The 26201-nt window shown below is 46.1% G+C and overlaps 1 protein-coding gene across 11 annotated transcripts; it reads right to left on the bottom strand.

Annotated features, from left to right (window-relative positions):
• Nucleotides 1-3509: 3509 nt before the first annotated feature.
• Nucleotides 3510-26201, bottom strand: LOC102892358 (ubiquitin-like modifier-activating enzyme 1). 11 transcript variants are annotated; one of them, XM_025048980.1, is made up of 28 exons: nucleotides 25623-25685; nucleotides 25167-25242; nucleotides 24766-24836; nucleotides 23950-24123; nucleotides 23768-23826; nucleotides 23502-23670; nucleotides 23271-23405; nucleotides 21788-21894; nucleotides 21433-21523; nucleotides 21189-21321; nucleotides 19322-19419; nucleotides 19090-19236; nucleotides 18773-18949; nucleotides 18562-18666; nucleotides 18393-18473; nucleotides 17845-18000; nucleotides 15805-15970; nucleotides 15510-15706; nucleotides 13950-14014; nucleotides 13525-13753; nucleotides 12812-12886; nucleotides 12503-12692; nucleotides 10696-10784; nucleotides 10371-10463; nucleotides 10061-10252; nucleotides 9466-9567; nucleotides 9233-9333; nucleotides 8765-9082 (listed from the first exon to the last, which is right to left on the bottom strand). In XM_025048980.1, the coding sequence occupies exons 4-28, from the start codon at nucleotides 24064-24066 to the stop codon at nucleotides 8947-8949; spliced, it is 3210 nt and encodes a 1069-aa protein (XP_024904748.1). In that variant the 5' UTR covers nucleotides 24067-24123; nucleotides 24766-24836; nucleotides 25167-25242; nucleotides 25623-25685; the 3' UTR covers nucleotides 8765-8946. The 11 variants fall into 11 exon arrangements, 9 of the variants coding, with proteins under 9 accessions (XP_024904746.1, XP_024904748.1, XP_024904745.1 ...); XR_003047208.1 differs by lacking the exons at nucleotides 8765-9082; nucleotides 23950-24123; nucleotides 24766-24836 and adding exons at nucleotides 3510-5604; nucleotides 6344-6579 and having other exon boundaries at nucleotides 25623-26201; XR_003047209.1 differs by lacking the exons at nucleotides 8765-9082; nucleotides 23950-24123; nucleotides 24766-24836 and adding exons at nucleotides 3510-5512; nucleotides 6344-6579 and having other exon boundaries at nucleotides 25623-26201.

Below are 26201 nucleotides of genomic sequence, written 5' to 3'. Positions count from 1 at the left end.
ATGAAAAGTAAATATATAAATAGATATGTAGATAAATACATTAATAGTTGATAGATAGATAAATGAAAAGAATGGATGTATTGATAAATTTAGCGATAGAAAAATAGTTATATATAGGGAGAGATAGATAATAAAATACAAAGACAATGAGAATTAAAAGTGATTTAAAAATATATAATGATATTTTGATATTAAGAGATACAGTAATAAAGATACAAACAGAAGTTAGTTTGATAGACACAGACATACAGACAAATTGATAGAGGAATGGACATATAGTCAGATATATAGAAAAATATTATTGATATAGATTGATAAAGATTGATAGAAAAATAATAGATTAATAGATAACATTATAGATATTAGATTATATATAAAGATACATAGATAGATAGACACATAGATACATAGATACATACGTACCTAGAAGACAGAAGGAGAATACAAATGGACCAAACAAAAGGCAGAAAGAGACACTAAGAGATGAATAGACAGTGATGAATATATCAATAGATAGATAAAAAGATATGTAAATATAGACAGATACATCATTAGATACATTTTAAAAAGTAGTATTGATACCTACCTAGCTGTATATATTGATAGTTGATAGATGAATACATAGATCGATAGACATACAGAAAAAGAGACAGATAAATGAACGATAGATGAACAATAAATTAGATAGATAGATAGATAGATAGATAGATAGATAGATAGATAGATGGATGGATAAAGGCTTGGTTAGATAGATAGATATAGATAGATACATACATAGAAAGAAAGACAGACATAGATAGAGAGACAGAGGCATAGACATATGGCTAGAGATAATAAAAAATACTATTATTGATACATAGATACATAGTTAGATACATAGATACACAGAAACATAGGTTATAGATACATACATACATACATACATACATACATACATACATACATACATAGAAAGACAGATGGATAGATGGATCCACCATTAGATATATTAAAAAATAGTAGCATTAATAGCAGGCTAGTTAGATAGATAGATAGTTCATAGATAGCTACAGAGAAACCTAGATAGACACACAGACAGACAAATAGAATGATATAGAAATGGACATACGGTTAGAGATATAGAAAAATAGTATGATATATAAATAGATAGATGGATAGTTATATAGTTAGAAGGCCAGACAGACAAGCATACAGAGGAATAGATAAATACATAGATAGATGATAGATACATAGATACATAGATAATAGACAGACAGATATAGATATAGATGAACGACAGAGTAGATAGATAGATAGATAGATAGATAGATAGATAGATAGATAAAAAAATTGATGATAGATGATATCCAGATAGATAGATTATAGATAGGTAGATGAATGCTTCGTAAGATATAAAAAAAAAATAGTAGTATTGATATCAGGCTAGTTATTTTGGTGGATAGTTGATAGATACATATGTAGAAAAATAGACAGACAGATAGTGATACAGAAATGGACATATGTTTAGATATATTAAAACTTTTATAGATACAAAAAGATGATAAATTGACATATTATGGTACAAATATTAGATAATAGACACATAGATACATTTGTACATAGAGAGACAGAGAGAATAAAGACAGAAAAAGAGCCAGAAAGAGTCACAAAGAGATAAATGGAGAGTGCTGGATGGATCGATAATGGATAGATAGATAGACAGATAGATAGATAGATAGATAGATAGATAGATAGATAGATAGATAGATAGATAGATGATAGATAGACAAATAGGTAGATGACAGATACATACATACATAGATGATAGATAGGTTTAAAGATAGTTATAGACATTTTAGAAACATATTTATATGTACAGATACATAACGAATAAGAAAAGCCATTTGATAAATTGATGGAGATGATAGATGATAGATGGTAGATAGATAGATAAGATGAGAGATAGATAGATAGATAGATAGAGAGAGAGAGAGAGACATATATTTCAGATAAATAAGTGGATATATTATGATTGGTAGATAGGTAGGTAGATAAATAGAAACATATATAGATATATAGATAAAGAAAATGAGTATGATAGATATATAATAGGTAGACAGAACATAGATGATTGACATGATAGATACATATAGATAGATTGATAGATAAATGGACGGATGGATGCGTGGATTGTTGTAAGATGGAAGGACAGATGAATGGATTGACATATAAACAGTGAGAAGAGACACATTCATAAACATAACTAAAAATAAAAATATTGATGAATATGTAAATATATTGATAGTTTAAATACATGATAGTTAGATAAATGATAGATTATTGATAGACGATAGATAATGATAGATGATAGATAGATGATAGATAGATAGATAGATAGATAGATAGATAGATAGATAGACAGACAGACAGACAGACAGACACACTGACACAAAGACAGACAGGCAAGCAGATTGAAAGATGATAGGTTGGGAGATATGTACATAGATTATTTTTGTAGAACGATAAACACACAATGTTTATTTGGAATGGTGGATCGATTAATAGTTGCTCCTAAATATAAAGATGAAATAAAATATTACATTACAAAACTTGTAACTAAGTTAACTAAATAAGATTCAGGGAACTAAATTCTAAAGGTTTAGTTTGTTTCTTTTGTTTTTGATAGTGATGACATTGTTTTGTCACGGTCTGTAAAACGTCCAGTTTCTTTAGAGAATTTTGAAAACATACAAATAAAATGATCTGACTCTTTATAATCTACGGCTATTCATCAGTTTGGCCATGAGTTCATGATTATTGAATCTGGAAATAATCATGTATAATTCATTATATTATTGTTACTATGATAATTTTTTTTGTAAATGTCAATTAAAAAATTAAGATGAGTGAAAAAAGTCAAACACAAAATGCATGCGTTGTGATTCATTTCAATTTCAGAAACTGTCAACACTCCTGGTCTAGCGATGCTCTAGGAGAGGATTTTGTACCTAGAAAGAGCATCAGAGGACCTTTTGGGAAGACAGTCATGTAGTTTTCGGTACTGAATGTATGAGTGTTTCACCTTTAAATGACTTCATCAAGCTGTACTTCTATGTTTTGAGGAATTTTTATGTAATGTTTCGACTGTTTAATTAAAAAGTAATGAGTTGGTGTCCATCAATAGATGAACAAAATGTGCATATACAGGTATATTATTCTGCATTAAAAAGGAAATAAATTCTGATACAAACTACAGAAATTATGCTTAGCTACATATAGTCAGAAAAAGACAGGTGCTGTTTGATTCCACTTACAGGAGGTACTTAAAGTAGTCAGCTTTACAGAAATGTAGAATGTTGACTGCCAGCATGTGGACTGAGAGCAGTTTGAGGATATGAAAAAGTTCTAGATATGATTAGTAATGATGGCTGTACAATAAAAAGATACTTAATGATACTACACTGTACTTAAAAATAGTTAAATGGTAAATTTATCTCGTGTATTTTATTACAATAAATACAGTAATAGCGTTTTCTGAAGTTTTGAAAACTTTAATAATAATTTTGTAATAAAAAGTGAAAAGAAGTTAACAACTTAAGAATAACTGTCACAAACATATCTTCCTGTGATATCAACAGATGACCCAGAGACACCTACTTGCAGGTGACATAAGCCTGCATCTGACACATCTCTCACACATTGTCTGTAGCAGTCTTGTCTTCCCAGCCCACTACTGGCCTGCCGTTTCCCTAGCCCCTTTCACTGTTGAGAGCATTGTGGGTTTATTCCCTCAAACTGTGGGCAAACAAGATGTCCCATAGCATCCGCAATCCTCAAATGGTTGGAGTGGGGGCCACTTTGTCCTTCATTATACCCCCAGACACACTTTGGGAGGATGTTTGCCTATTCATGCCCCATCCTCCCTGGGAGCAACGGTAATGAGACTGGCCTCATCACTGACGAGTCTGTGCTGGAGGATAGAGAACCTGGTTTCAAATAAACTGGGGGAACCCCAGCTCCTAACACCTGCCCGCCCTCTCCCTGTTTCATCATGCAAGGGACCTGTGAAGAAAAGTCAAAAAGAATGAGTAAAGAAGGAAGAAGTAGAAGATAGGTCCATAGGGTACATGGAGTATGAGTCTGGAGTTTTGGGGACTATGACAAGAACTCTGCTATTCACACCATTAGGGAGGGGGCCCATGGCAAGATTTTAAGCTGTGAAAGGATACCACTTGAGTCTAGTTTTAACATCTGTGATGAAACTCTTTTAAGTCTCTTCATTATCGAGGTTTCTCAGGAGCCCTGAAGATGGTCATTGTGATGTTTTATTACCTGTGTCAACTTGACTGGGCCACTGGGTGCCCAGATATTGGGTAATACATGATTTGGGGGTGTGTCTGAGAAAGTGATTCTAGATGAGCTTCACGTTGACTAAAGCAGATTGCTCTGCCCAGTGTGGGTGGCCTCATGCAATCCCTTGAAGACCTGAATCGAACAAAATGGCTGAGCAAGAAAAAATTCTTCCTCTCTGCCTGAGTGTCTTCAAGCTGGAACGTTGGTTTTCCACTGCTTCGGACTCAGACTCTGACTGCAATGTACATATCAGTTTCCTGCTTCTCAGGCCTTAAGATGTAGATGAGAACTATACCACTGGCTCTCTTGGGTCTTCTTCTTGGGGTTCTCACCTCTGTAAGCCTGTGTGAGGCACGCATTTAGATATGCCTTCTAAGGTAGAAGATAAACGTTTGCGACTGGTCTCCCGTATGACCCAGAATGCACAGCCTACTGAGTCAGTGAGTATGGGAGGCAACAGTTTACCTTTGATCCATTTGCTGAGTGCCCCAAACAAGTTGCTAGTTTTGAATGGAGTGCAGAATTGGAGAAGGTTCCATGTCAGTTCCAGGCCACCCTGCAAACTGCTGTGCCCTTGGGCCATGTGATCCAGTGGATCCAATGGAACTTGAAGTGTCGATGGCAGATAACGATGCTGTTTGGAGGTATGGAGTCTTGGCAGGCCCGTAGAAGTGACAGGCCCCTATGAATTTTGAGCAAAGCCCTGCCATCCTCCACAGGTAACTACTCTGTTTTTGAGAAAAAAGCTCTCAGCTTCCTACTGGGCCTTAGTAGAGACTGATCATGTACACACTTTTTCACAAGGTGCCATAATGACCACAAAGTTAGTCATTATGGCCACACTCCATCATCAAATGAAAGTGGTCTGTCTGGGATCTGGCCTGTGCAGGCCTTGAAGGCACAAAGTTGAATGAGAAAGTACCCAAATGCCCAATGTCCCCATTCCCGCTACCGTGCCTTCTCTCCCCCCACCTTCACCCATGGCCTCATGGGTGGCTCTGATGATCAGTTGACAGAGGACAAGACTCAGGCCTGGTTCACAGATGGTTCTGCGTGGCATGCAGGCACCACCCAAAAGTGGACAGCTGCAGCACTATCGCTTCTCTCTGAGACGGACACTGGTGAAGCGAAGTCCTCCCAGGGGCAGATCTTCAAGGAGTAAACCTGTGTGCTCACCGAGCTTGGAATAAGAGACGGCCAGTCATGTGATTGTGTGATTATAGAACTGATTTCTGTCCTGTGCTCAATAGTTTGGCTGAATAGTCATGTTTTCTAGAAGAACAAGATTTGAAAATTGGTGACCAAAACTTGGAGGAAGACGAATGTGGATAGACTTGTCTGAAACACGTGAAGACAGTGTGTTCTATGTAAATGCTCAACCAAGTGCGACATCCTGCAGAGGAGGATTCTAATAATCAAATGGATAGGAAGATCCATTCTGTCGTGTTGGATGCATGGGTCATCTACGATCCCTCCCCATTACAGAATGATTTCATTCTCCAGCCAGCCTCTTTCCCCAGCCAACGTCCCACCATCCCATGGGCTCGAGGGATGGAGGATATACTGGACTCAGCAATACAGTACTTTCACTCACCAAGCCTGATCTGGCTATGCCCACTGCTAAGTGCCTAGTTTGCCCACAGGGGAACCAGTAAGAGTCCCCGACCCCTGGTGGCCAGTTGATTACTTTGGGCTTCCCCCATCAGGAGTGGGGCAGTGTTTGTTCTTTCTTCCTGGAACACATACTCTGAATATAAATTTGCCATCTTTGTACGTGATTCCTTTGCCCAAACTACCATGTGTGAACTGGCAGAATGCCTTCTTCTCCATCACGGTGGCCATTCAACTTTGTTTTGAATTAGGAAACTCACCGTATAGCAGAAGGAGTGAGGAAAGAGACCCATGCTTATGGAATTCACCATGTTCTCCACAATTCTGAAGCAGGCAGCCTGACGAAGCAGTGGAATGACCATTTGAAGACCCAGTGATAGTGCAGATTGGGTGGCCTTACCTTGCAGGGTTGGAACCAGGTTCTTCAGGAGGCTGTACGTGCTCTCGATACCTCCAGCATATGTTGCTGCTTCTGCCACAACCAGGATTCCCGGGTCTCAAAATGAAGAGGTGGAAGAGGAAGTGGCAGCACTCACCATCGCCCCTAGTGACTGACTGACATTTGTGTTTCCTGTTATGTGACCTTACGCAATACCGGCCTGGACGTCTTACTTCCAAAGGGAGAAATGCTTCCACCTGCAGACACACGTGATTTCACTGAAGCACAAGTTAAGACTGACACCCAACCACTCGGGCTCCTGAGTCAACTGGCAAAGACGGAAGTTACTGTGCTGGTGTGGTGACTGATCCCGAGTTATCTACAGAAAAATGGAGTACTACTGCAGTAGAGGTAAAGAAGTGTGTGTGTAGAACGCTGACTGATCCCTTCGGGGGTCCGTGTTACCATGCTCTGTGATTAAGTTCATTGGAAAACCACTAACGTGAGCCAATTCCAAATACTAAAACTCTTTATGTATTTCTACACCTATTAATTCTATCTCGCTATCCATCCGTCATCTGACATCTATGTATCTATCTTCTATCCAGCTGTCACCATCTATCACCACCGTGTGTCTGAAATGTTTCTAAAATCTGTTTATGCATGCGTAAGGTTATGGAAACGTTCCACACAAAATCTGTATCAAAATGTACATCTCTCTCCTACTGACTGTTTCTTTGGAGAACCGAGAGTAATAACTACTACAATCCTAGTATGGTGAGAGTCCCCCAGCCCTCTCTCTAACCGCTCACCCTGTATGGGCTTGAAGTCCATTAGCTGCAGGCTAGATACCAACATCATCTTCATGTGTGTCTTCTTGACTGACTTGAGTGTCATTCTCTTTGTGTTTGTGTCACACACTTGTGTACAGAAAGAATAGACCCCAAAGAAGGAAACAGTGACAATGGTGATTCTAGGACACTGGGGAGCTAAAACAAGGGAGAAAGCAATTCTCCTTTCTCTACAAAATAGTCAGGAGCATAATGGGAAACAAATACCGTAGTGAACTGGTGGGCCTTTGGGTTTGACAAAACGGGCTGAGAAGTGAACAGTGCCACAGGTTTCAGGAGTTGTGTTACTGTCAAACAGGACTCTAGAAATTCAGTGTGTGTGAGTTCCTGATCCGGGTGTTGATGCAGATGGAGACACGGTGCAGGGAGGAATGACAAGTCCTGTTCAGTGGCTGTAGTGGCCCCTATCCCCACGGAGATGTCTCATTAAAATTTAACCTGAAAAAATTCAGTTCATCACTCACACTAGCTTCATTTCAAGTACTAAATAGCTATGTGTGACCTAGTATCTACAGTATTCAGCAACAGGACATTTCCATACTCGCATCAAATTCTACTACACTGTGCTAGAGTTGAGTTTGAGACCTGTGAAAGTGAAGAAAGGGGGCAGAAGAATGCAACTCGTAGGCAAATTTGTGTGGGTGCTCTAGAGTGGTAATGACGAAAAAAGTGCCTGAGCTAGAATCCTCTGCATTTAACCTAGACAGCGAGCATTACCGTTAAATAAGACACTGGGCCTAAGTCCGTCTGCCCCTTATGTCTCACAGTCCGTCTTCAGGGAATCAGATGAATCCCTGGAACATCAGGCCAAAAATATGGCCGTTAGGAGGCAAGGGCATATACTGTGTCTAGGGGCTGGAGCTGGACCAGTCGCGGCTTAGGCTATGACAGGCGAGGTTCAGGGGCAGGTGAGCTCTGCCTAACACCCAGGGTGGACTGGAACTTTTTCACTTCAGGTCCCCTTACAGCTACAAACTATACTTGTAAATGGTCTGGGAGCACCAAGTGAGGTGGGATACGACCAAACTCAACCCAAAGAGGGGTTTAAAGGATCTAAACTCTGAGACAACAACAAATGCAAGTGCGACACATTACGTCTGTCTAGGTACCAAGCACCTGAAGGACATTCGATCTGTTTCCTCTCTACCTAACCTGTTATCCCTTTATTTTACACATGGGGCATTTGAGACACAAAGTGGGATGTGACAAAGACTGTGCGCATTGGCAAGACCGCATTCAGACCTCTACTACCTCTCAAAACAAATACGGCAAGAAACTAGAGGAAAAAAGGTAGGATAAGAACCTGAATCAAATTTGAACACTTGTGCAAGGATGGCCCTACTCTGAGGCCCACTGGTTTCACATTTCGCCCTCATCAGTGAGGAAGAGAAAAAAGCAATAAATCCCACGCTAAGAACAGTAGGAATTAATTTTCTCTCTCTCCTAACCCTGGATTTCGTGCAAATTTCATGCTGCCAGGGTGGGGATGAGCACTTTGGACGATCACTTGAATCTACAGAGCTACAGGCATCCCACTCCTTCACAGAGACAGGCGGTGTGAGCTCTTGCCAAAATGAGGATAGTGCACACCTCAATTAACTATGCTTTATTAAGAAGTCCAATTCTAAACAAAAGAGGGCACCAGCAGGAAAACAAAAACAATTCTCAAAAGGATGTAAGGCCCATGGGCCTGGCTGAGCCCAGCTTTTGTCAGTTACTAGGGGTCTGTCGAAAGAATGCCTGAGGATGAGGTACGGGAGGAGGGCAGAGGGCTCAATAGATGGTGTAGCGTACATAGGGGACCTCGACATCCTCGCCACTCTCGTTATTGCAGCAAATCTCAAGCACCAGTGCCCGCATATGCTGGCCCAGCTTTCGTTTTGACACACGGCTCACGATTTCTGTCATTCTGGGGTGAGAGAGAAGAGGGTCAGGGTGGTAGAAAGCAGGGGAGGAAGGACCAATGGGGCAAAGAAGGTAGGGGAAACTGAACAGGAGTGGTGTAGCTAGAAGTTATACCACACAGGGCCTCCCTCAGCCTGCCCAGTGGACAACTCACGGCTGATCCAACCGTTGCTTGAGTTTGGTGGCTGGCATGAAAAAGGAGTAGAGCATGGACACTCCTTGGGACAGCATGGTGATCTCCAATTTGTGTTCTCTCTGGAGATGGTGGGAAGGAGGAGGGACAACAGTGTCGCTGGGATGATGAGTACTAGTCACCTGATACTCCACCCCCACCCCCCACTACACTTTACTCAATGTAGACAGCAGTGAGTAAAGAAGGGACCTTGCCTTAAAGTAGCTGAGGAACTGTCTGAGGGTCATCTCTTCACCGTTAGGCTGCATTCCCTGTACCTCAAAGCGATCCCACAATGTCCACTCTTGGTTATTGTACTGTGGAACAAAGCACAAGGGAGTCCAATCGGGGCCACCCAGATCCTTCTGCCTCCATCAGGCAACTTGACGTGTGAAGTTAAATCAATCACAACCCTCTTTTGTTCAAAAGTTCTTCCTCTTGTGGCCCCATTTCATTTTGAGTAAGCGACTGATAGTTTTATAGGGACAGACAAGGCTGCACGCTACGGAGACCCTGCTATTTTCTTCACTCACCTCCCATGCCCTTTCCCTTCCCACTCAATATCCTCTAACTCTGCTGGCCCTCTCCACATTAGTTCCAATACATGCCTGTCACACTCCTACTTGTGCAAGTTCAAAAATCCTTATGATGAATGAACAAAGGGTATACCAAAGGTTTAGGTGCCCAACTGCACAAGGCCTCACCCGGCATGATGAAGACTACACCACATGCATGCACGCACGCACGCACGCACACAGCCTCACTTACTGATGGGTAAGACCAACAGTTTGCATACAAGCAGGCCCCCACCTGGTGACGAGGTGCAGCAAGGGGCTCAGAGAAGCTGAAGAAGGGCAGGGCCAGGTTGATGAAGCTGTTCTTATAGGACTGAAGCTGTTGGTGTCCCTGTACCACCTTGTAGAGCTCCAGACACACAAGGCCAACTATGGCTGCTGTGGTTGTGGCAATGGCTGGGATGATGTTACCTGCAACCAGCTTGCTCTGAGAGAGAGAAGGTGACCGAGTAGCCATTAGAGATGTTTAGGGACTACGGAAAGGTCAAAAGTGGGAAGACTCAAGCCTGGGAAACAGTGAAAGACGACATCTAGACTATCATTACCTTATGCCGGTCTGCAGGAGGAATGTTATAGTTCTCTGCCCGGAGGTTGGATGCAGCCACAATGAAATCCATGTGGAAGTTGCTGTCATCGTCCTGTTGAGTGGAAATGGAATGAGGACAGGGAAGGCAGGGTTAGAGGGAAAAATGGGTTCTAGCCTACTGGAGATTCAAGTATTTTCCACCTCAGATACCTGCCAGACCAGCCAAAGCCTCCCCGAGACCACAAAGGATGATCACTGAGCTATGTGGCAGGCCTATAATCCCCACACAATCCTAAGACGTCTCAGGCCATCCTACCCTGCTGAGGGGTACCCCCACCTCGCACCTTCTCAAAATTGATGGGGTACATCTTGAATCCAGGGAGTGTCTCTGGGCTGGGCAACATGGCCTTGAGCTCCTGTAGGCGGGTATCATCTGCAACGAAGGAAGGACACGTCAGTCCTTTAGGTCCCATCCCAGGTCAGAGACTAAGGCCAAAAAGCAGGAGCCCAGGGTGCCCAGAGTTGTTCAGGCGGAGAAAGGATTTGAAAAGAAGAGGCACTGTGCAAAAGCATAGTGGGGAGGAGAAAAGGTAGAGCAGGGAACACCCCAGAGAAGACAGAAGTAAGCAGGTGTGAAGATTTGAAGAGAGAGAAATCTGCAAACACTGGGGAACAGAAATAAAGACATTCACAGAGGGTAATGTAGACAGCAGCACTATTCACAGTTCCTAAGAGGTGGAAGCAACCCAGTTGAATGACAGATGAATGAAGAAAGAAAATGTCCTCCACTCATTTCATGGAATGTTACACAGCCTTAAAAGGGGAAAAAAGCCTGTCACTTACAACAACATGGACGGACCTGGAGGACATTATGCTTACCTAGATTCAGAAAGACAAATACCACATGATCTTACTTTACTGACCTACCTAGAAAGGTCAAAATCACAGAGATAGAAAGCAGAATGGTGGCTGCTGGGGCCAGGGATGAGGGGAAATGGACTTATTGTTTCATGGGTAAGTTTCAGATTTGCCAGAAGTTCTAGAGCTCTATCGCACAATGCCACTGTGCTTAACACTACTGAGTACTATGCGCACTACTTACTAGGATGATAAACCTTATGTTTTTCTTAATCACAATTTTTTTTGCAAAGGCACGAAGACAGAAATATAAAGTTAGGAGACCTTGAAGACGAATGAAGAAGAGGGAGACAGAGAGACACAGAGGAACGTACAGGGGGAAACAGGAGGGAGATACAGGAAAGAAGACAGATGAAGGGGCACTGGGGGGGAAAGCGGACAAGGAAGAGGAGAGAAATATGGAAAGGGATAAACAGGAGAAAATCTGAAGAGGGCGACCAAGGGGAAGAATGGTGGAGATAAACCTAAGAATGGAGAATGAGATGGGAAAATACTGCAAGAGGAGACAGGCAGATACGGAGAACATATGAGAATGCACGTGGAAAACAAAATGACAGAGACATCATTTGAGGAGGAGGGGAGGGATATAAAAGGGATGAAATGGAACTACCTATACAGAAAAGGTCCAGTGTACAGGGGGACTTAACAGAGCACGAGGCAGGACAGCAGGGAGAGACGGGGAGAATCTAAGGACTACCTAGTCACCCTCTGTTTCACAGAGCAAGCCGACTGCTGGGAACATCAGCTGGAGTTAGGTGTAGTTATGGATGGAGAGAGGAAGAGAGGTCTTGAGGGAGATGAGGGAAGATACATGGAGGCTAACGAGTAAAGATGCAAAAGAGAAGAAAGTGGGGGAGGTCTGGAAGGAGATGAACCAGGGAAGAAATCAAGGCAGAGAGACTACTGGTGGACATCATTTCTCTCTCTCTCCCTGATACAAAAGAAACAAAAACAAAAAGGAGCAGAAAACAAGGCAAGACACTCACAGAAAGGAAATGAACAACTCGTCCGCCTGACAGACTGAGAGAGAGGAAGGTAAAGAGCGTGACAGAATCTGCCTCAAGTGACCATTCTTATTTTCACTGGAGGAAGTGAGGACCAAAGGACGGTGGGAGTAAACTTCAGGCCTGCGGTCTCAGAACAGGGCCAATGGCAAAACACAAGTGAGAGGGCTTGGATGGACAGGGGAGAAGTGCTATGGTGGTTCCAGGCCAACTGGCTAAGCACCCTCACCGAAAGAGGCATCAGCGTTCTGTAGCTCCTGGTCAGAGACATGGATCTTGATGCCGGCCTTGGGGGTGAACTCGGGGACCTTCACGGACTGTAGGAGTATGGCCACATCAGCCCTGTCCCGGGAGCCCAGAAGCCCGTAGGTCTGGGCAAACAGGTTGGCGGCAGCCATCACGTAGTCCAGATGCAGGGACTAGAAGACAAGGTGTGGGAAGATAATGAGCACATCTGTCCTCACCTGAGGAGCCTCGGGCTCCTTCCCACCCATCTACTTTCCACCCGACCCCAGGAGACCCTAGGGAGGAGACTCACATTGTTGATATCAAAGGTGAGCGGGTGTGGACAGCGTTTGGGCCCAGACCAGAACGGGGCTCCTGAGCTTGTTAGCTAAGAGAATAGAACGGTTTTGGGGCAGCAGAGCCTGAGAGGAGAGGTCTGACAATCCTGAAATCCAGGATTTCAGCTCCGAGCTCTCAGTTCACTATCCCTGGGCACGTGTTTTGTGCCAGATACAGAGCTACTCACCCACTCTTACAAACTGCCAGCTGTTGTACTGACTTAATTAACCTGGTAATTGAATAAATCTCAGTTCATCCTCATAGAAATGCTCATGAAATAACCCATCGGTACTCCTACTTCATACCAGAGGATAATGAGGTGCAAAGAGAAAACACGTGACTTGCCCCAGGTCAAATGGAGCTGGGACTCGCTTGCACCTAGTTCCTGTGCTCTTAATTCCCAAAGTTCTCTCCTATGATCTCTGCGCCCTCAGTGCGAATGGGAATCGGGTATGACTCACCTTATTCTGCAAGTAAGGGAAACGGAAACCAAGTCTCTTGCTTGAGACAAAGTGCATGCGGTGGGGGAAAGACGCGGTCAACGGCAAAAAGAACTGGCTTAATGATTTCATTAGAGCTCCACGCCTTGGTGCACTTGCCATGGCTGGATTAACGGAGCCATGTCAGCAACCTGTAGCAAGCTCCCTATTTGTATCCTGACAAATGGACCCAGCAAGTATGTAATACCTGGTCAGGAGGAAAGTTGTGCAGCAGCTGCTGGATGTTGCTGGAGTACTGGGTGTGCCAGTGGTGGCAAGCCCAGGTCACGCAGTCGGCCCAGGTGTGTGGTCGCTGCAGCACCAGGCTGCGCTGCACGGCCTCCAGCACCTCCAGGGGTTGGGTGCCTGCCAGCCGCAGTGTCCGCTCCATAAACTTGGAGTCTCTATCAGGGATCAGAGGGGTCACGGGGGCAGGACTGCACAGGAGGCCCCAGGAGTGGGCTTAACTCCATGGAACACTAGTCATGAACCCACAATCAACATGTGGCTCAAGCATTCATTCGGTCATTCACAAAGTGTGCCAGGTGCTGAGGGTTACAGTAGTTACAGCATGCTTTGGCTAGCTGGTGGGAGAAAGGCTGAGAGAACATACGGACAGATGGGATAACTCACATGAGGTACTGGTTGACATTTTCTGCTGGCTGCTTAAAGAGGCCTTCAAACTCATCCCGAGCCCACTGCAGACAAAACAAGAAGATTACATGGGGTATGAGAGACAAAATGGATTTCTAAAGGCATGAGAAAGACCACTGACAAATAAAGCAAACACGAAAAACACGCCTACTATGGGAAGCAGAACAGCGAAAAGCAGCCTCCCAAATGTGGCTCCTCAAACTTCCCAGGCCCCCTCCACCTCAATTTAAAAACCCATGACCTTGACCTCGGTAGTGGGTATACGTGTGTACATGTGCAAAACTTACTTTTAAGACGTAGTGTTGTGTTATGCCTCAGTAGAAAAGGAAAATATTCACACCAAAAACAAAGCACGAATGATCCCTATCAGGCCATGGGGACTGGGCAGAAACCTTGCCAGAGGTTTTGCCCTCTGAGACTTACGAGGACAGCAAATACAGTCACCGATCTGGAGCAGTTCACCCAAGTCCCAGGTCTGCCACAGGTTTGCGACTTCGGGTGTACCCACAAGATGGTACCTTTAAACTCTGTATCCTCATTTCAAAAACATATACTGTAACAGCAATACCTACACCTCATAAGGCTGATATGAAAGACTGAGAAAACATGTACATGTTTAAAGCTTCCTGAGACCACTGCCAAGTACATGCTCAGTGGGAAGTACGTCACAAAAACCTTGTGGAAGATACTGTCATTCCAATTTCAGAAATAAGGAATCTGAAACATGAAGAGGACAAGTCTAAGAGCCTCATGGTAAATTTGTTTTAAAAACTTTGTATAGGCCTTCCTGCACGTTGGCAAGAGAGTAACAGAACATCTACCACATACGCATGGAGGGCGAATGGAGAGGGAGATGAAGACACAAACATAAATACATCCATTCTACAACTCTTGGGGTGGAAGGAAAAGAGATAGATCCAAGTACTTCTTCTATCCCTACACTCCCCTTAGACTAGAGCTAGCCTCAAATACTGCATTAACAATCACTTTGATAGTACAGTGAATTTTGGGGGGTTGAAAAGGGAATGGAACTGTGGTTAGGTTTTGAGTGCCGGTTAACTTGGTATGTTTACTCGGCCCATCGAGAGAATATGTACGCTGTTCTGTACATATGTGCACTGTTCAAACAGAGCTATCCTGACAAACCAGCTACTAAATATATTTTGGGCGAAATGGAAGTGATGTTAAGAAATTATTAAATAATTAGCAGGGATGATATTAAAAATTAATTTTGTTCAGCAAGAAAACAGTACGGTTTACTTTTCAGATGTATATCGCTTACATAAAATACTTGCCTGTGTGTTTCCAAAACAAAAGTTTTAAAGTTGAAAAATTAATCATTTGAAAAGGTTAAGCTGCTGGGTGTAAAGTGAGGGTAGGAGGCTGAGGAACAGGTACATGTTACGTACACTGAGGCTGGCGTCCTCTGAATATGGTTAAGAAGAGGCTGGTGGCTGAGAGACTGCCCGGGTGCCACCAAAGCCTTACTATGTGCCCAGGTTTGTCTTCCACCTCTCCGTCCACCCCAAGGCTGATCACCTGTAGGGTGTGCTCAACGGCATTGGGGAAGTTCTTCAGTGTGCAGATGGGAATGGTCTTCTCAGGAGGGTCCTGGCTGGAGCTATATGACTCTGTTAAGAACGGAATAACCACCTGGACATTGCCCTTTGTGCCCAGTGTGCCTGACTCCAGCAGTGGCTTACGGTAGAACACACAGCGGCGGTCCACGTACATGCCTGTGGGGAGACGGCAAGGGTGGGTGAATGGAAGGGGAGACACATCAGAATAGGTCACAGGGGACAGATACTGCCCCCTCATCCTCCTCCAAACTCACGGGCATCCACACTGTCCAGGGCATTGGCTACACCATCCAGGTTTTGGAAGAAGTCGTCGTCATAGATGTGCTCTGTGTCAGGGCCCACACGGTCCTGACGGCTCATCACGCGGATGTGTGGATTTAACTGGCGCACGGCTGCAGCAGCTGTGTCAGACTTCAATTTCTGGGTGCGTGTGGAGGAAAAGAGCTGTTAGTTACCCAAGAAACCTGTGCAAAACTGTCCTGAGGACTGATTTATCTGATGATGGGCAAAACCTAATCTAGGCTCTAAGTTTAGGAGGCTCTTGGTTTAGCAAAAGAGATAGGAATGGTAAATGCCACACTGCTGGGACGTGACAAACGAGGCAGGGGTGAGAAGAAAAGGAAACAGTGACAAGGGATCAGGTATCTGTTCTGTTGTCTACCCAATATATTTTTTTCTTATTTAACAGCACCCCGAGTTAGGGTACATTCATACAAACGAAACCAAGATCCTAGTACAAGAACAAACAGACCCTGGGAAACCCCAAGTCAGGTCCCTTTCTCTACTGCTCAAAAACCTCCACTGGCTACCGATTTCGCTCAGGGTGAAATGAACGGGCCCCTGCTACTTCTCCCACTTTATCGCCTACCGTGGTCTCCTCCATTTGATCTCTCTTCCTCAGCTATAACCAAGACAAATTCCCATCTCGGGGTTTTGTTCAGGCCGCTACCTCTGTCAGGATACATTCTCCTCTGAGATATCCTCCTACGCTCCTACGTCATCACAAGCCTTCGTGGAAATGTCGCCTTTCCAAAGAGGACTTCCCTCGCTACACTACAAAGCACCCTCCACCCCACTCCCCACTTTCTACTCATTTTTCACTGTTGCCATTTATAGCACTTTTTAACTTTCCAATGTTAATCACATACTTTGCTACTGTACTTACCGTCACTACAGAAATTCTCTGACATAACGGTCTTAAAAAGACCTTTTGTTACGTGCAGTACGGCTACCAATATTGCCGGTATTAGAAATTTAAATTTCAGAAAATTTTAAAATAGTCTAGTTGAAAATGGAATTATTCTATCACACGGTATGAACATTATGGAGAACAACTGCACAATAACAATACTTCAGTAACAACAGTCCAACTGTATTTACATTTCTGCAAATCTGTTCTAAGTCATACAATCTCTTAGACCGCTGGACTCTCCCCACTGCTACTGTCATCAATTTGTGTTTTGTTGCAGGTTAAAGGGATATTTCATCTCACAGAAGAATATTTTAACACTACTGCCAGATAAATGTTGATACTTTTAAAAAATATATCAAAACTGGACAAGTGATAGTGTTTTAAAATGTAGCTGCAGGGTGGAATCTGGAATTCATACTGGTTTATCTTGCATTTGGAAAAGATCTTTAACTATGCACAAGTTTGCATCATCGTGGACTGGTCACTGGCCAAACTCCATGTCACTGAGTTAGCGAAGGCTTCCTAAAGTGGAGTGAACAATTCCACTTTCACCTGATAACCTCAGAATGAAACACACCAATAATGTCTTAGTATTTCTCTTAAAAGGACTGTGATTGCAGACTTCATGAAAGTGTGTCTTGGACCTTAAGACGACCTCACACCACATTCTGAGAACCTCTCATTTGCTCTGTGTCTTCCCACTAGACAAGAGTAGGAACTGTTCTTCTGTGACCTTATGTATTCCAAATGTCTAGAGAAGTACCTCATAGTTATGTGATAAAATGACAGACAAGACAGACTCAAGAGTAGGCAAAAACGACACTGACCTTTACAGAAGCCTTCCCAGATAGATCCCTCTATAACCAACCTAGATTCCACAGTCCCACATCGGCAATGACCAAAAAAGTGAAAGGACACAAAAGGGACGACCAAGGTGTACAACGACAAATGAAATGAATGTACGTATTAACTACTTGACTTAAATGGTAGAGAAAAGAAATGAGGGAGCAGCGAAGGAAAGATTTGTGAAGACTGATAACAAGACAAAAAGACAGAGGAGTGAGAGGAGCATTCACCCACTCGCCATGCCTGCCCCACTCACCGTGACATCCCAGGGCCGGAACAAAAACTGTCGGTTCAGGTTGGACTTCTCAATGGCGTCCATGTCTGTAACGGTGACTGCTCCCCTCTCCCCACAGCCTAGACCAATCATGGCAAAGTTCTTGAGCAGCTCACACCCAATGGCCCCTGCACCTACCTGGGAGGTGCACAAGGAGAGAGACAGAGGCTGGTTAGGGTGACTTGAGTGTAGCAAAGCCACCTGTTAAGTCCTCAATCCCCTCAATTCCCGCCCTGTTGAGACAGCAAGAGGGTGAGAGGGTCTAGTACTCCACAGTCAAGTCCCAGGGCCATAAAAAGAGGGTCACCTAAGGAAGGAGGCTGTAGAGGGCGGAATAAAGGAGGCCACCAGAGGGGAGGATAATAAAGGGGACACATCAGGCTTGTCCTTGGTATGAAGAAAATAGAAAAGAAGACGAGACAAGGATGTAAGAAACAAGATTCTCCCTCATGAGATGGGAGGAGACTCCAGTCGAGGTGATGAGAAGGTAGTAGAGATGAAGGTAGCTGGTGTCCAACATGGTCACTCACCAACAGGTAATTCTGCCTGCCCAACTTCTCTTGCAGGTCTGAGCCAAATACAGCCACCTGCCCATCGTAACGGTTCTGGCACTGAGTCACGTGAAAGAAAGAGGGTCAGAGAAGAGCTGTTTTACACAGACTTGCAATAACCCTTTCCCCATGGGTCCCACCCACATACCGGGAGACACTTGTCTTCTGTGAGGGCCTCTTTGTCCTCGGGGAGACACTCAAGGGCATCAAAGTACAGCCACTGCATAACAGGCATAAACTTCCCAGAGCAGGCCTGGGGCAGGGGAAAGAAGGGTATGTGACTGCCAGGTGAACTCTGAAGACAAGATGGGAAGGCACCTGGCCCATCCCCAGCACTGCCCTTCTCCTCCCATACCAACCTTCATGACCTCCTGGGCAGCCAGGCCTCCAATGAAGGCGTTTACAGGGGCCAGATCCCCAGCAGCCACATACGCCAGTTCCCGAATGAGCTCTTCATCCAAGTTGTCCTGCTGCACCGCCAGCAGGGCTTGGGCATTCACGGTCTGTGCTAGGGTCACCAGTTCTGCTGCATCCTCCTGGTAGGGCAGAAGGGACCAAAAGAAGTCCAGGCAGACAACTGTGTGGACAGGGAGAACGGGGAAGAGAAAGCAGACAGACGGGAAATAATGGTGGGGCTTTGGACCAAGGACTTGAGATGGCCTTCCCACCCACTGACCTCATTGCGGGGCCGCGGGGAACGGCCGTGCTGAGCACAGAACTGGTGCAGGGCCTGGAAGCCAATGTGCAGCTGGGCAGGGCGAGAGGTCTTGGCAAAGTCTGTTACCACAAAATCTGGTTCTGCCAGTGAGGCTGGCAAGGATTTCTGTAAAGAGAGAGATATCCGGCCCTAAGAAGTGAGAAGACCTAGCTGTGCCTGCAACCCTACAGCCCATCCCACACATTCTCACAAAGCTGATCTTCTTAGGTACTTTGACCTGACTGACGATGCCTCCATAGGTGTAGTCAGAGAAGCTGGAAGTATCACAGATACTGAAGGTGTAGGGACCTAAGAGAATGAATGGGACGGACGGAATGGTCAGTCCATTCACCAAGCCTCCTGCCCTGCTCCCGCCACCCTCCCCACTCCAATCAATGGCACCACCGATACAAAAATGAAAAAGCCGCTCCCACCCAGCTCAGACGTTGGAGATTGTGGCCCAAGCTCTGTTCGGACATCAGAAACCTCTATCCCTTCTGCCCCAGACCTACTGCAGAAACCATAGGTACCCTAGGCCTAAATGCCGCACCAGAAAATACAAAAGCCCTGAAGAGTTCCAACAGCAACTCGATAAATTCTCTAGAACAAATCTCAGAAATATTTAAGGAACACCAAAACAAAACAAAACAAAACAAACCCAGCTCCAAAAAGCAGCATTCACGATTATCTTGCAACCATCAAAAATTACCAGACCATGGATCTGCGGCTTTAGTTTCCATGAAATTTGCAAATTTCCTTCCAAAACCTGTTTTGAACCCACACCTTTGTTGGGACTCATCACATGAGGTTACCTGTATTTTTTCCACTTGTAGTAGTTTGTGTGTTTAAAATGTTCCAAGCATCTCCTTAACAGAGTCATGATTGTCTGGAGATTCTTACTGACATAAGGAACATTATCTGTAATAGCTATTTTAATGTTATTGCTCTACTGATTTTACACACCGGATGGATTAACAAATTAACACGCCAAAAGATGAGCAAGTTGGACAAAATAAAAGAAAATACCCAAAACACAACAAAGAGTTAAAAGAAAAGTGGCTTAATACACATGTAATGAGTTTCTGGAAAGAGACGATAGGGTTGGAGGGAGTGAGAAAATATTATTTTGAAAAAAATTATGACCAGTAACTTTTCAAATCTGATAAAACCATAAACCCACAGATAACATAAATTCAACACCAAGCAAGAGAAAACTACACTAAAATACATCATAACAACACTGCTGAACATCAGTGAGAAAATAAGCACACCACATAGGAAAACAAGGATAAGAATGGTAGCAGGCTTTCTGTGGACAATAATGCAAGCAACAGAACATCTTTAAAGCAATGGAAAAAAATGTCAATCTGGAACTCTACACCCCTCAAAAATATGTTTCAAACACACCGACAAAATAAAGACAATTTCAAGCTTAAATTTAAAAGCTCAAATAATCACTACCAGAAGACCCCGTACTATGACAAATGTTAAAGGGCAACTCTTTTGCAGAAAGAAAATACCAGATGTAAACTTGGATCCACAGAGTAGTAGTACACTGGAAATGGTGACAAGTGGGTAAAAATAAACTTATTTCTTTATTATTTAAATCGCTTTAAAAAATAACTATTGAGACAAAAACAATGTATTGACAAGTTCATGACCCGCAATAAAATACATGGACAATAGCAAACGGTGAACTAAGAAATGGAAATTTTTGTGTTGTAAGGCTTTTTTTCATGTGTGCAGTGATAAAGTATTACTCAGAGACTATGCTAAGTATGCTTACAGGTGTATACCACGTTTCTAAGAGACAGCCAATAAACCAAGGAAATGAAATCAGACCTCGCTGGCATGAACTTCTCTTGCCTCTGCTTCAACGCACACCTCTCTGGTAAGGTGCCATGAAAACGACCCTCCTAATCCTAGCTCGGATTTCAGAGAGGCAGCTCCACCTGGCCTTTGGCACAATTCAGACTTCCGATATGCCATCGCCTCTTGGCCTCTGGATGAGCGCACACACTAGAGTCACCTCTCTTTTTACTCCAAGCAATCTGTCCTTGCCCTCAGCCCTGGCTTACCTAGAACTTTGATCTGCATGGGGCAGGTGCCATTGAGTTCGTTCATGCCTTGGACTTCTGTGAAGGAGACGAAGTCACCACTCTCAAACCCGTGCCGGGCCTCATCCAGGCAGGTGACGACACCAGGGCTGTCCTGGTTGGAAGAGAAGTGAGCCTCAGAGGCAGGCGGAGGGCACCAGGAGAAGACAGGAATGACTACTGCTGCCCACTTCCCTGACAGGACCCCTGGGGGCAATCTCCTTACCTTGGTAACCATAGAAACCATAGCACTGAGAGGCTGCTCCCCGTTGGAATCCGTGAGGATCATTTCCTCGCCGAAGTCACAGAACAACTGCCTACAGAGGGGGACAACAGGACTGGTGCCTGAGACCCATGCACACAGGTTATTCCATGTGCCCTCCACGATACACTGAATCCTTGCTAGGCAAACTCAGTCCATCACCACTGGCAACCAGGTGCTGCTCATGCCCTGTGGGGACAGCTGAACAGACAGAATCAAAAACCTAGCCAGTTGAGGGGAGCATGAGAGCAGTGCGAGCCAGGGGGTTTGGGCCTGGGGCTGTCAGGGGTTGGAAGGGAAGGGAGAAGATGGCACTTACCCAAACAGTCCCCGTGTATCTGCCACCACCAGCTTGATTCCATGGCTGTGACAGAACGCACCCACCTGCAGTTGCTCCTCCAAGGGAGTGTTGCTAAGGACTACCACCTATAAAGAGAAAGGCGTTCGTGCAGAGGGCCAGGCACTGGGGTCAGATGGGGCGGAAGAAAACAAAGGAGAAAGGCATGCCGGGGTGAGTGAGGTGTGAAGACTCAAGTCCTGCTGGTTCGGCCCTCTTCTATAAACACTATTTGTCAAGTATCTATGTGTGTCATACTCGGTGAGCAAGAGACTCACTGAAGAGGAGGAATCCTCAGACTATGACAAGAAAGGTACCGAGGTACCAGGAGGACAGAGTTTGGAGACCAACTACCTAACTTCTCGGAATAACAGCCATCCTTGCCTGCCTACAATCCTAGGAGACAAAGGGAAAAAAAAGTCGCAATCTTGTTTCCGCTCAACGTTTGGTTTTATCCCCAAACCCACATTCACTTGCTTCCATTTGCAATGACATGCATGGACCTGGAGGGTATCGCACTGGGTGAAATAAGTCAGCCAGAGAAAGATATGTACTGTATGATCTCACTTATACACAGACGCTAAGGACCAAAGAAACAAACAAGCAAAACAAAAAATAGATACAGAGAACAAATTAGCGATTGCCGGGGTCGGGGGAGAGGGGACGGCGGCAGGGCTGGATGTGAAAGGTGAAGGGATGAAGTACAAATTGATAGTCACGAAACAGTCACAGGGATGTGCAGTACAGCATAGTCAGTATAGTCAATAACATTGTACTGGCTGTGTAGGGTGCCAGGTAGTGACTAATTGGAGGGATCACCTCATAAACTATACATCTAATCACTGTACTCTATACCAGAAGCTAATAAACAAAACCACCACCACCCCCAATTTAAAACAAAACATACCACATGTGTAGTCCCGATCTATAGGGACCTCTGAGTTTCCTTCCTCATTCACCAGGATCATTTCCCACTCCTACATCACAAGTTTCAGTACCCTGACCCTCTGGGAAACCCCAGGGCAGCACATTGGCACCTACAGCTCCTCTTTCCCACCCAGTTACTTAATAAATACCTTTATGAAGCTTACCATGTGCCGGCTGCCATTCTAAGTGTTTAACACTCACAGAAACTCTAATCGGTTTGGCTATTGTTCCTGCTCTCCCGACAGGAAAAATTAAGGCAGACGAGACTAAACTAGCTGTTCAATAGTTCACTGTCATACAACTAAAAGAGCTTACACACACCAAGGCACTATGGCTTCAGAGTTTAGTGTTTGTAACCACTCTGTCTGGCCACTTCTTCCCTCCTGAAAAGGTGTGTGTTCCCTCAAGGACGGGTCCCCTAGCCTCCCAGCGCAAAACCCGGCACACAGGGCTAACCGATTAAATAAACACTGAACGAACCAACCAGAAAAGGGACCTGAGAAAATTAGTCAGGAGGCAGGGTGATGCTCCAAGGTACCTGGAAACCACTAAGGAAGTCCTCAACGAGGGCTCCAGTATAGGTGCTGACGGGCACATAGCTGTTGAGCTCAGCAAGGCGGGGCTGTGATACTTCAGCCCGGTTTTTACCGACGTCCTCCTCCCGCAGGTAGAACTACAAGAGGGTACAGGCAGGAAAGAGGTGAAGTGGATGCAGAGCCCAGGGCGGGGCTGGTGCCTTGCAAAGCGGAGGAGGGTCACAAAGAGGTACCTGGGAGGAGAGGTCAGCCCACTGGGCAGTGCCCTGGTCATGGAGGGTGACAGCTTTGACCCCAGCAAGGATGATATTCTTCGCGATCTCCACACCTAGGCCCCGGAGGCCCGACACCAGCACACTGGATGTCTGGAGATGCTTCATTGCCTCGTGGCCCAGTACGTACCTCACACAATATGGGATACTGTGAGTCAAGACTCAGCCCACCCAACCCTATCCTGTTTCCCCTGACACCTCACATTCCAAGGCTTGGGCACACTTACAGCTGACGGGAGTAGAGACCCTCATCTATGTCTGCGTCGCTGTCCTTTTTTGGCATTCCCTAGAAAGGGGGGGGGGGGAGTTTCAGGGGGACAGCAGGAACGGTGCTTAGACAGGTGACCGAGACAGTTTCCTGTCCTCTACCCTACCACCCCCACTGAGTCTCCAGGGACAAGACATTCACACTGGTTGGTCCTGAAGGCACTCTGAACATCACAGAATAGGCAGAGGCACAAGGAGAACTCGGTTTTGAATCCGGCCCAAACACACACAGTTTCTTGGACGGTGGCAAGCTGGCCATCTGAAGAGTCAGCGGTGGTACAGATGTGGTAGGCTTTTCTTTTGGTTAGTGGCAACTCTGGGGGTAAGAAGGACTTAAGAACTAGTAGCACCATTTTAAAGGGAAGAAAGGAAAAGAAAATGTGCTTGGCCCTAGGGCTGCTCTGAGGGGTTGGAATCAGGAGGCTGAGCTCAGGCAGTTTAGGCCTAAAGACTAACTGTGAAGAGAGTGGCTAGGTCCTGAAGTCGGGCTGGGTCTCTGATCAGCAACGCTGGCTGGGGCCGACAGAGGCTGAGTGGCACAAGCCAAGGGCTTTCTGAACTGAAGATGTTGGTGACTAGAAAGGCCCCGAGGGCAGGCTGTGAAGAATGGCGCAGAGCTAAGGGATCTTGCCAGAAGCTGGAAAGCCAGTTGGCATTTGAATGCAGACTTAGGGACCAGGGTGAGGCTGGGAAGGAGAGTCTCTCGAACGGGTGTTCAGGACCAAAATGTGAGAGGGTGTACAAGGGCAGACACTGGTGGGAGAGGATGTGGGGCTGGGGAATGATGTGTGAAGTGGGAATCCCTGTCCAAACAATTCCTGCCAGGTACCTGGCCCCACCATAGGTTCTGAGGGAAGATAATGGGGGGTACTGTTACTATGACGCTGGCACGGTGACAAAGAGAGGACTCTCCAAAAGCAGACACTGGGAGCAGGTCTCTAGGGCATGCTGGACCTACAGCGGAAGACGGTAAGGTGGGCACGGAAGGTGGGACACAAATGCTTCCTCTAGCGATGTCTCCAAGGTCACCTAGAAATGAAGACATGGTGAAGAGCAGGTGCTGAAGGCCTTGCCTCAAGGCCAAGGGAGGGGCGGATGTTTGAACAGAAAGGCCCAGTCCAGGGATCCCCCCGACAGAAGAGGCTACAGTCCCAGGGGGGCTGTGAGGTAGGGGCCTCTGACAGAGAGCCAGGCCCAGGCCTTCGTTCACGGGGTCTGGTTGGTCCCTTTCGTCGCCTTGAAAGGTGACTGCGGGAGCGATGGGCGGGGAGGAGAGTGATGTCAGGAGAATGTGGAAGACAGCTCTCTTCTAGGGGAAGCAAAGGCCACAGGCACCCTCCCAGGGCTCCTCTGGCTTACCTTGCGAGCTGCGAGGACGAGGACCCGGGGCCGGCAGATGACCGTAGAGCACACTGACCGCACACTGACGGGGAACCTGGTGACACAGGATGCCAGGTCACTGAGGGAAAAGGTTCCCGGCTGGGGGCGTCGGCCCGGAGACGCTAAAGGCAGGCAGGCTCTGGTGTCCTGGAGCCCAAGGTCAGGTCTCTGAAGCCGACCAGGGGCGGCAAGTCAGCGCCCCTCCGAGCGCTCCCGAAACCGCTGCCGGGCGCGGCGCCGAGAAAGGCCGTGTGGTACCGAGGCCGCTTCCCCGGGCCTGTCCGCCGCCCACCGCCCACCGCTCAGGGAGCGGAAACCAAGCGCGGACGCCGCCCTCCCTCTACCGCGCCGTCTGCGCCGACAGGCTGCCGGAGCCCTGCGGCCGCCACCGCCCTCCCGCCGCCCGGCAGCCCGGTGCACCGACGCCTCCTTTACCTCAACCGGAGGGACAGGACGGCGGCCGCGGAACCCGAGGCCCAGAGCACGCGCCTGCGCCCGTTCGCCCGCGCCCACCGGGGAGGCACGCACGACGTCCTCAGCCCCGTGGGGTTCCTCACGTTTGCTGCGTGCGCCGCGGGGCTGCCGCCGTCTGGCGCCAGCGTCCGCCGGAAGTGAACTGCGTCTGAGGAGCTCCGCCCACCTGCAGCCGGCGGTAACGATAACGCGGAGTGGCCACCCAGGCAGGAGGTGGGCGTAGACATCCAGCCCTTTGGTCGCACAGGGCGCTCGGGAGCTCGGGAGTCCCGGACGGAAAACACTGGCCTCAGAGGCAGATAGAGCCGCAGGCAGAGGGAACTGCTCATCATTCCTTAGCAGCGCCTGGTTTCAGGCTGTGAAATTTCCACTCTGCCGCCAGGGCTGCCTGATTTCCATTCCACACTCCTGACGGTGCTGCTTCACGGCCCACCGCTGCCTCGGATTCCTCTTCTGCACCCCTGGGAGGACAGCTTCCGTCTCATAACTCGTTTCAGTAGGAGTTATGAAATCTAGAATCCTAGTTGGAAGAGAGATAAA

The sequence above is a fragment of the Pteropus alecto genome, unplaced genomic scaffold, assembly GCF_000325575.1.
Source record: "Pteropus alecto unplaced genomic scaffold, ASM32557v1 scaffold1566, whole genome shotgun sequence".
NCBI lineage: Eukaryota > Metazoa > Chordata > Mammalia > Chiroptera > Pteropodidae > Pteropus > Pteropus alecto.
Note: the sequence above shows the minus strand (reverse complement) of the source record. Positions and strands in the feature narration are given on the sequence as shown.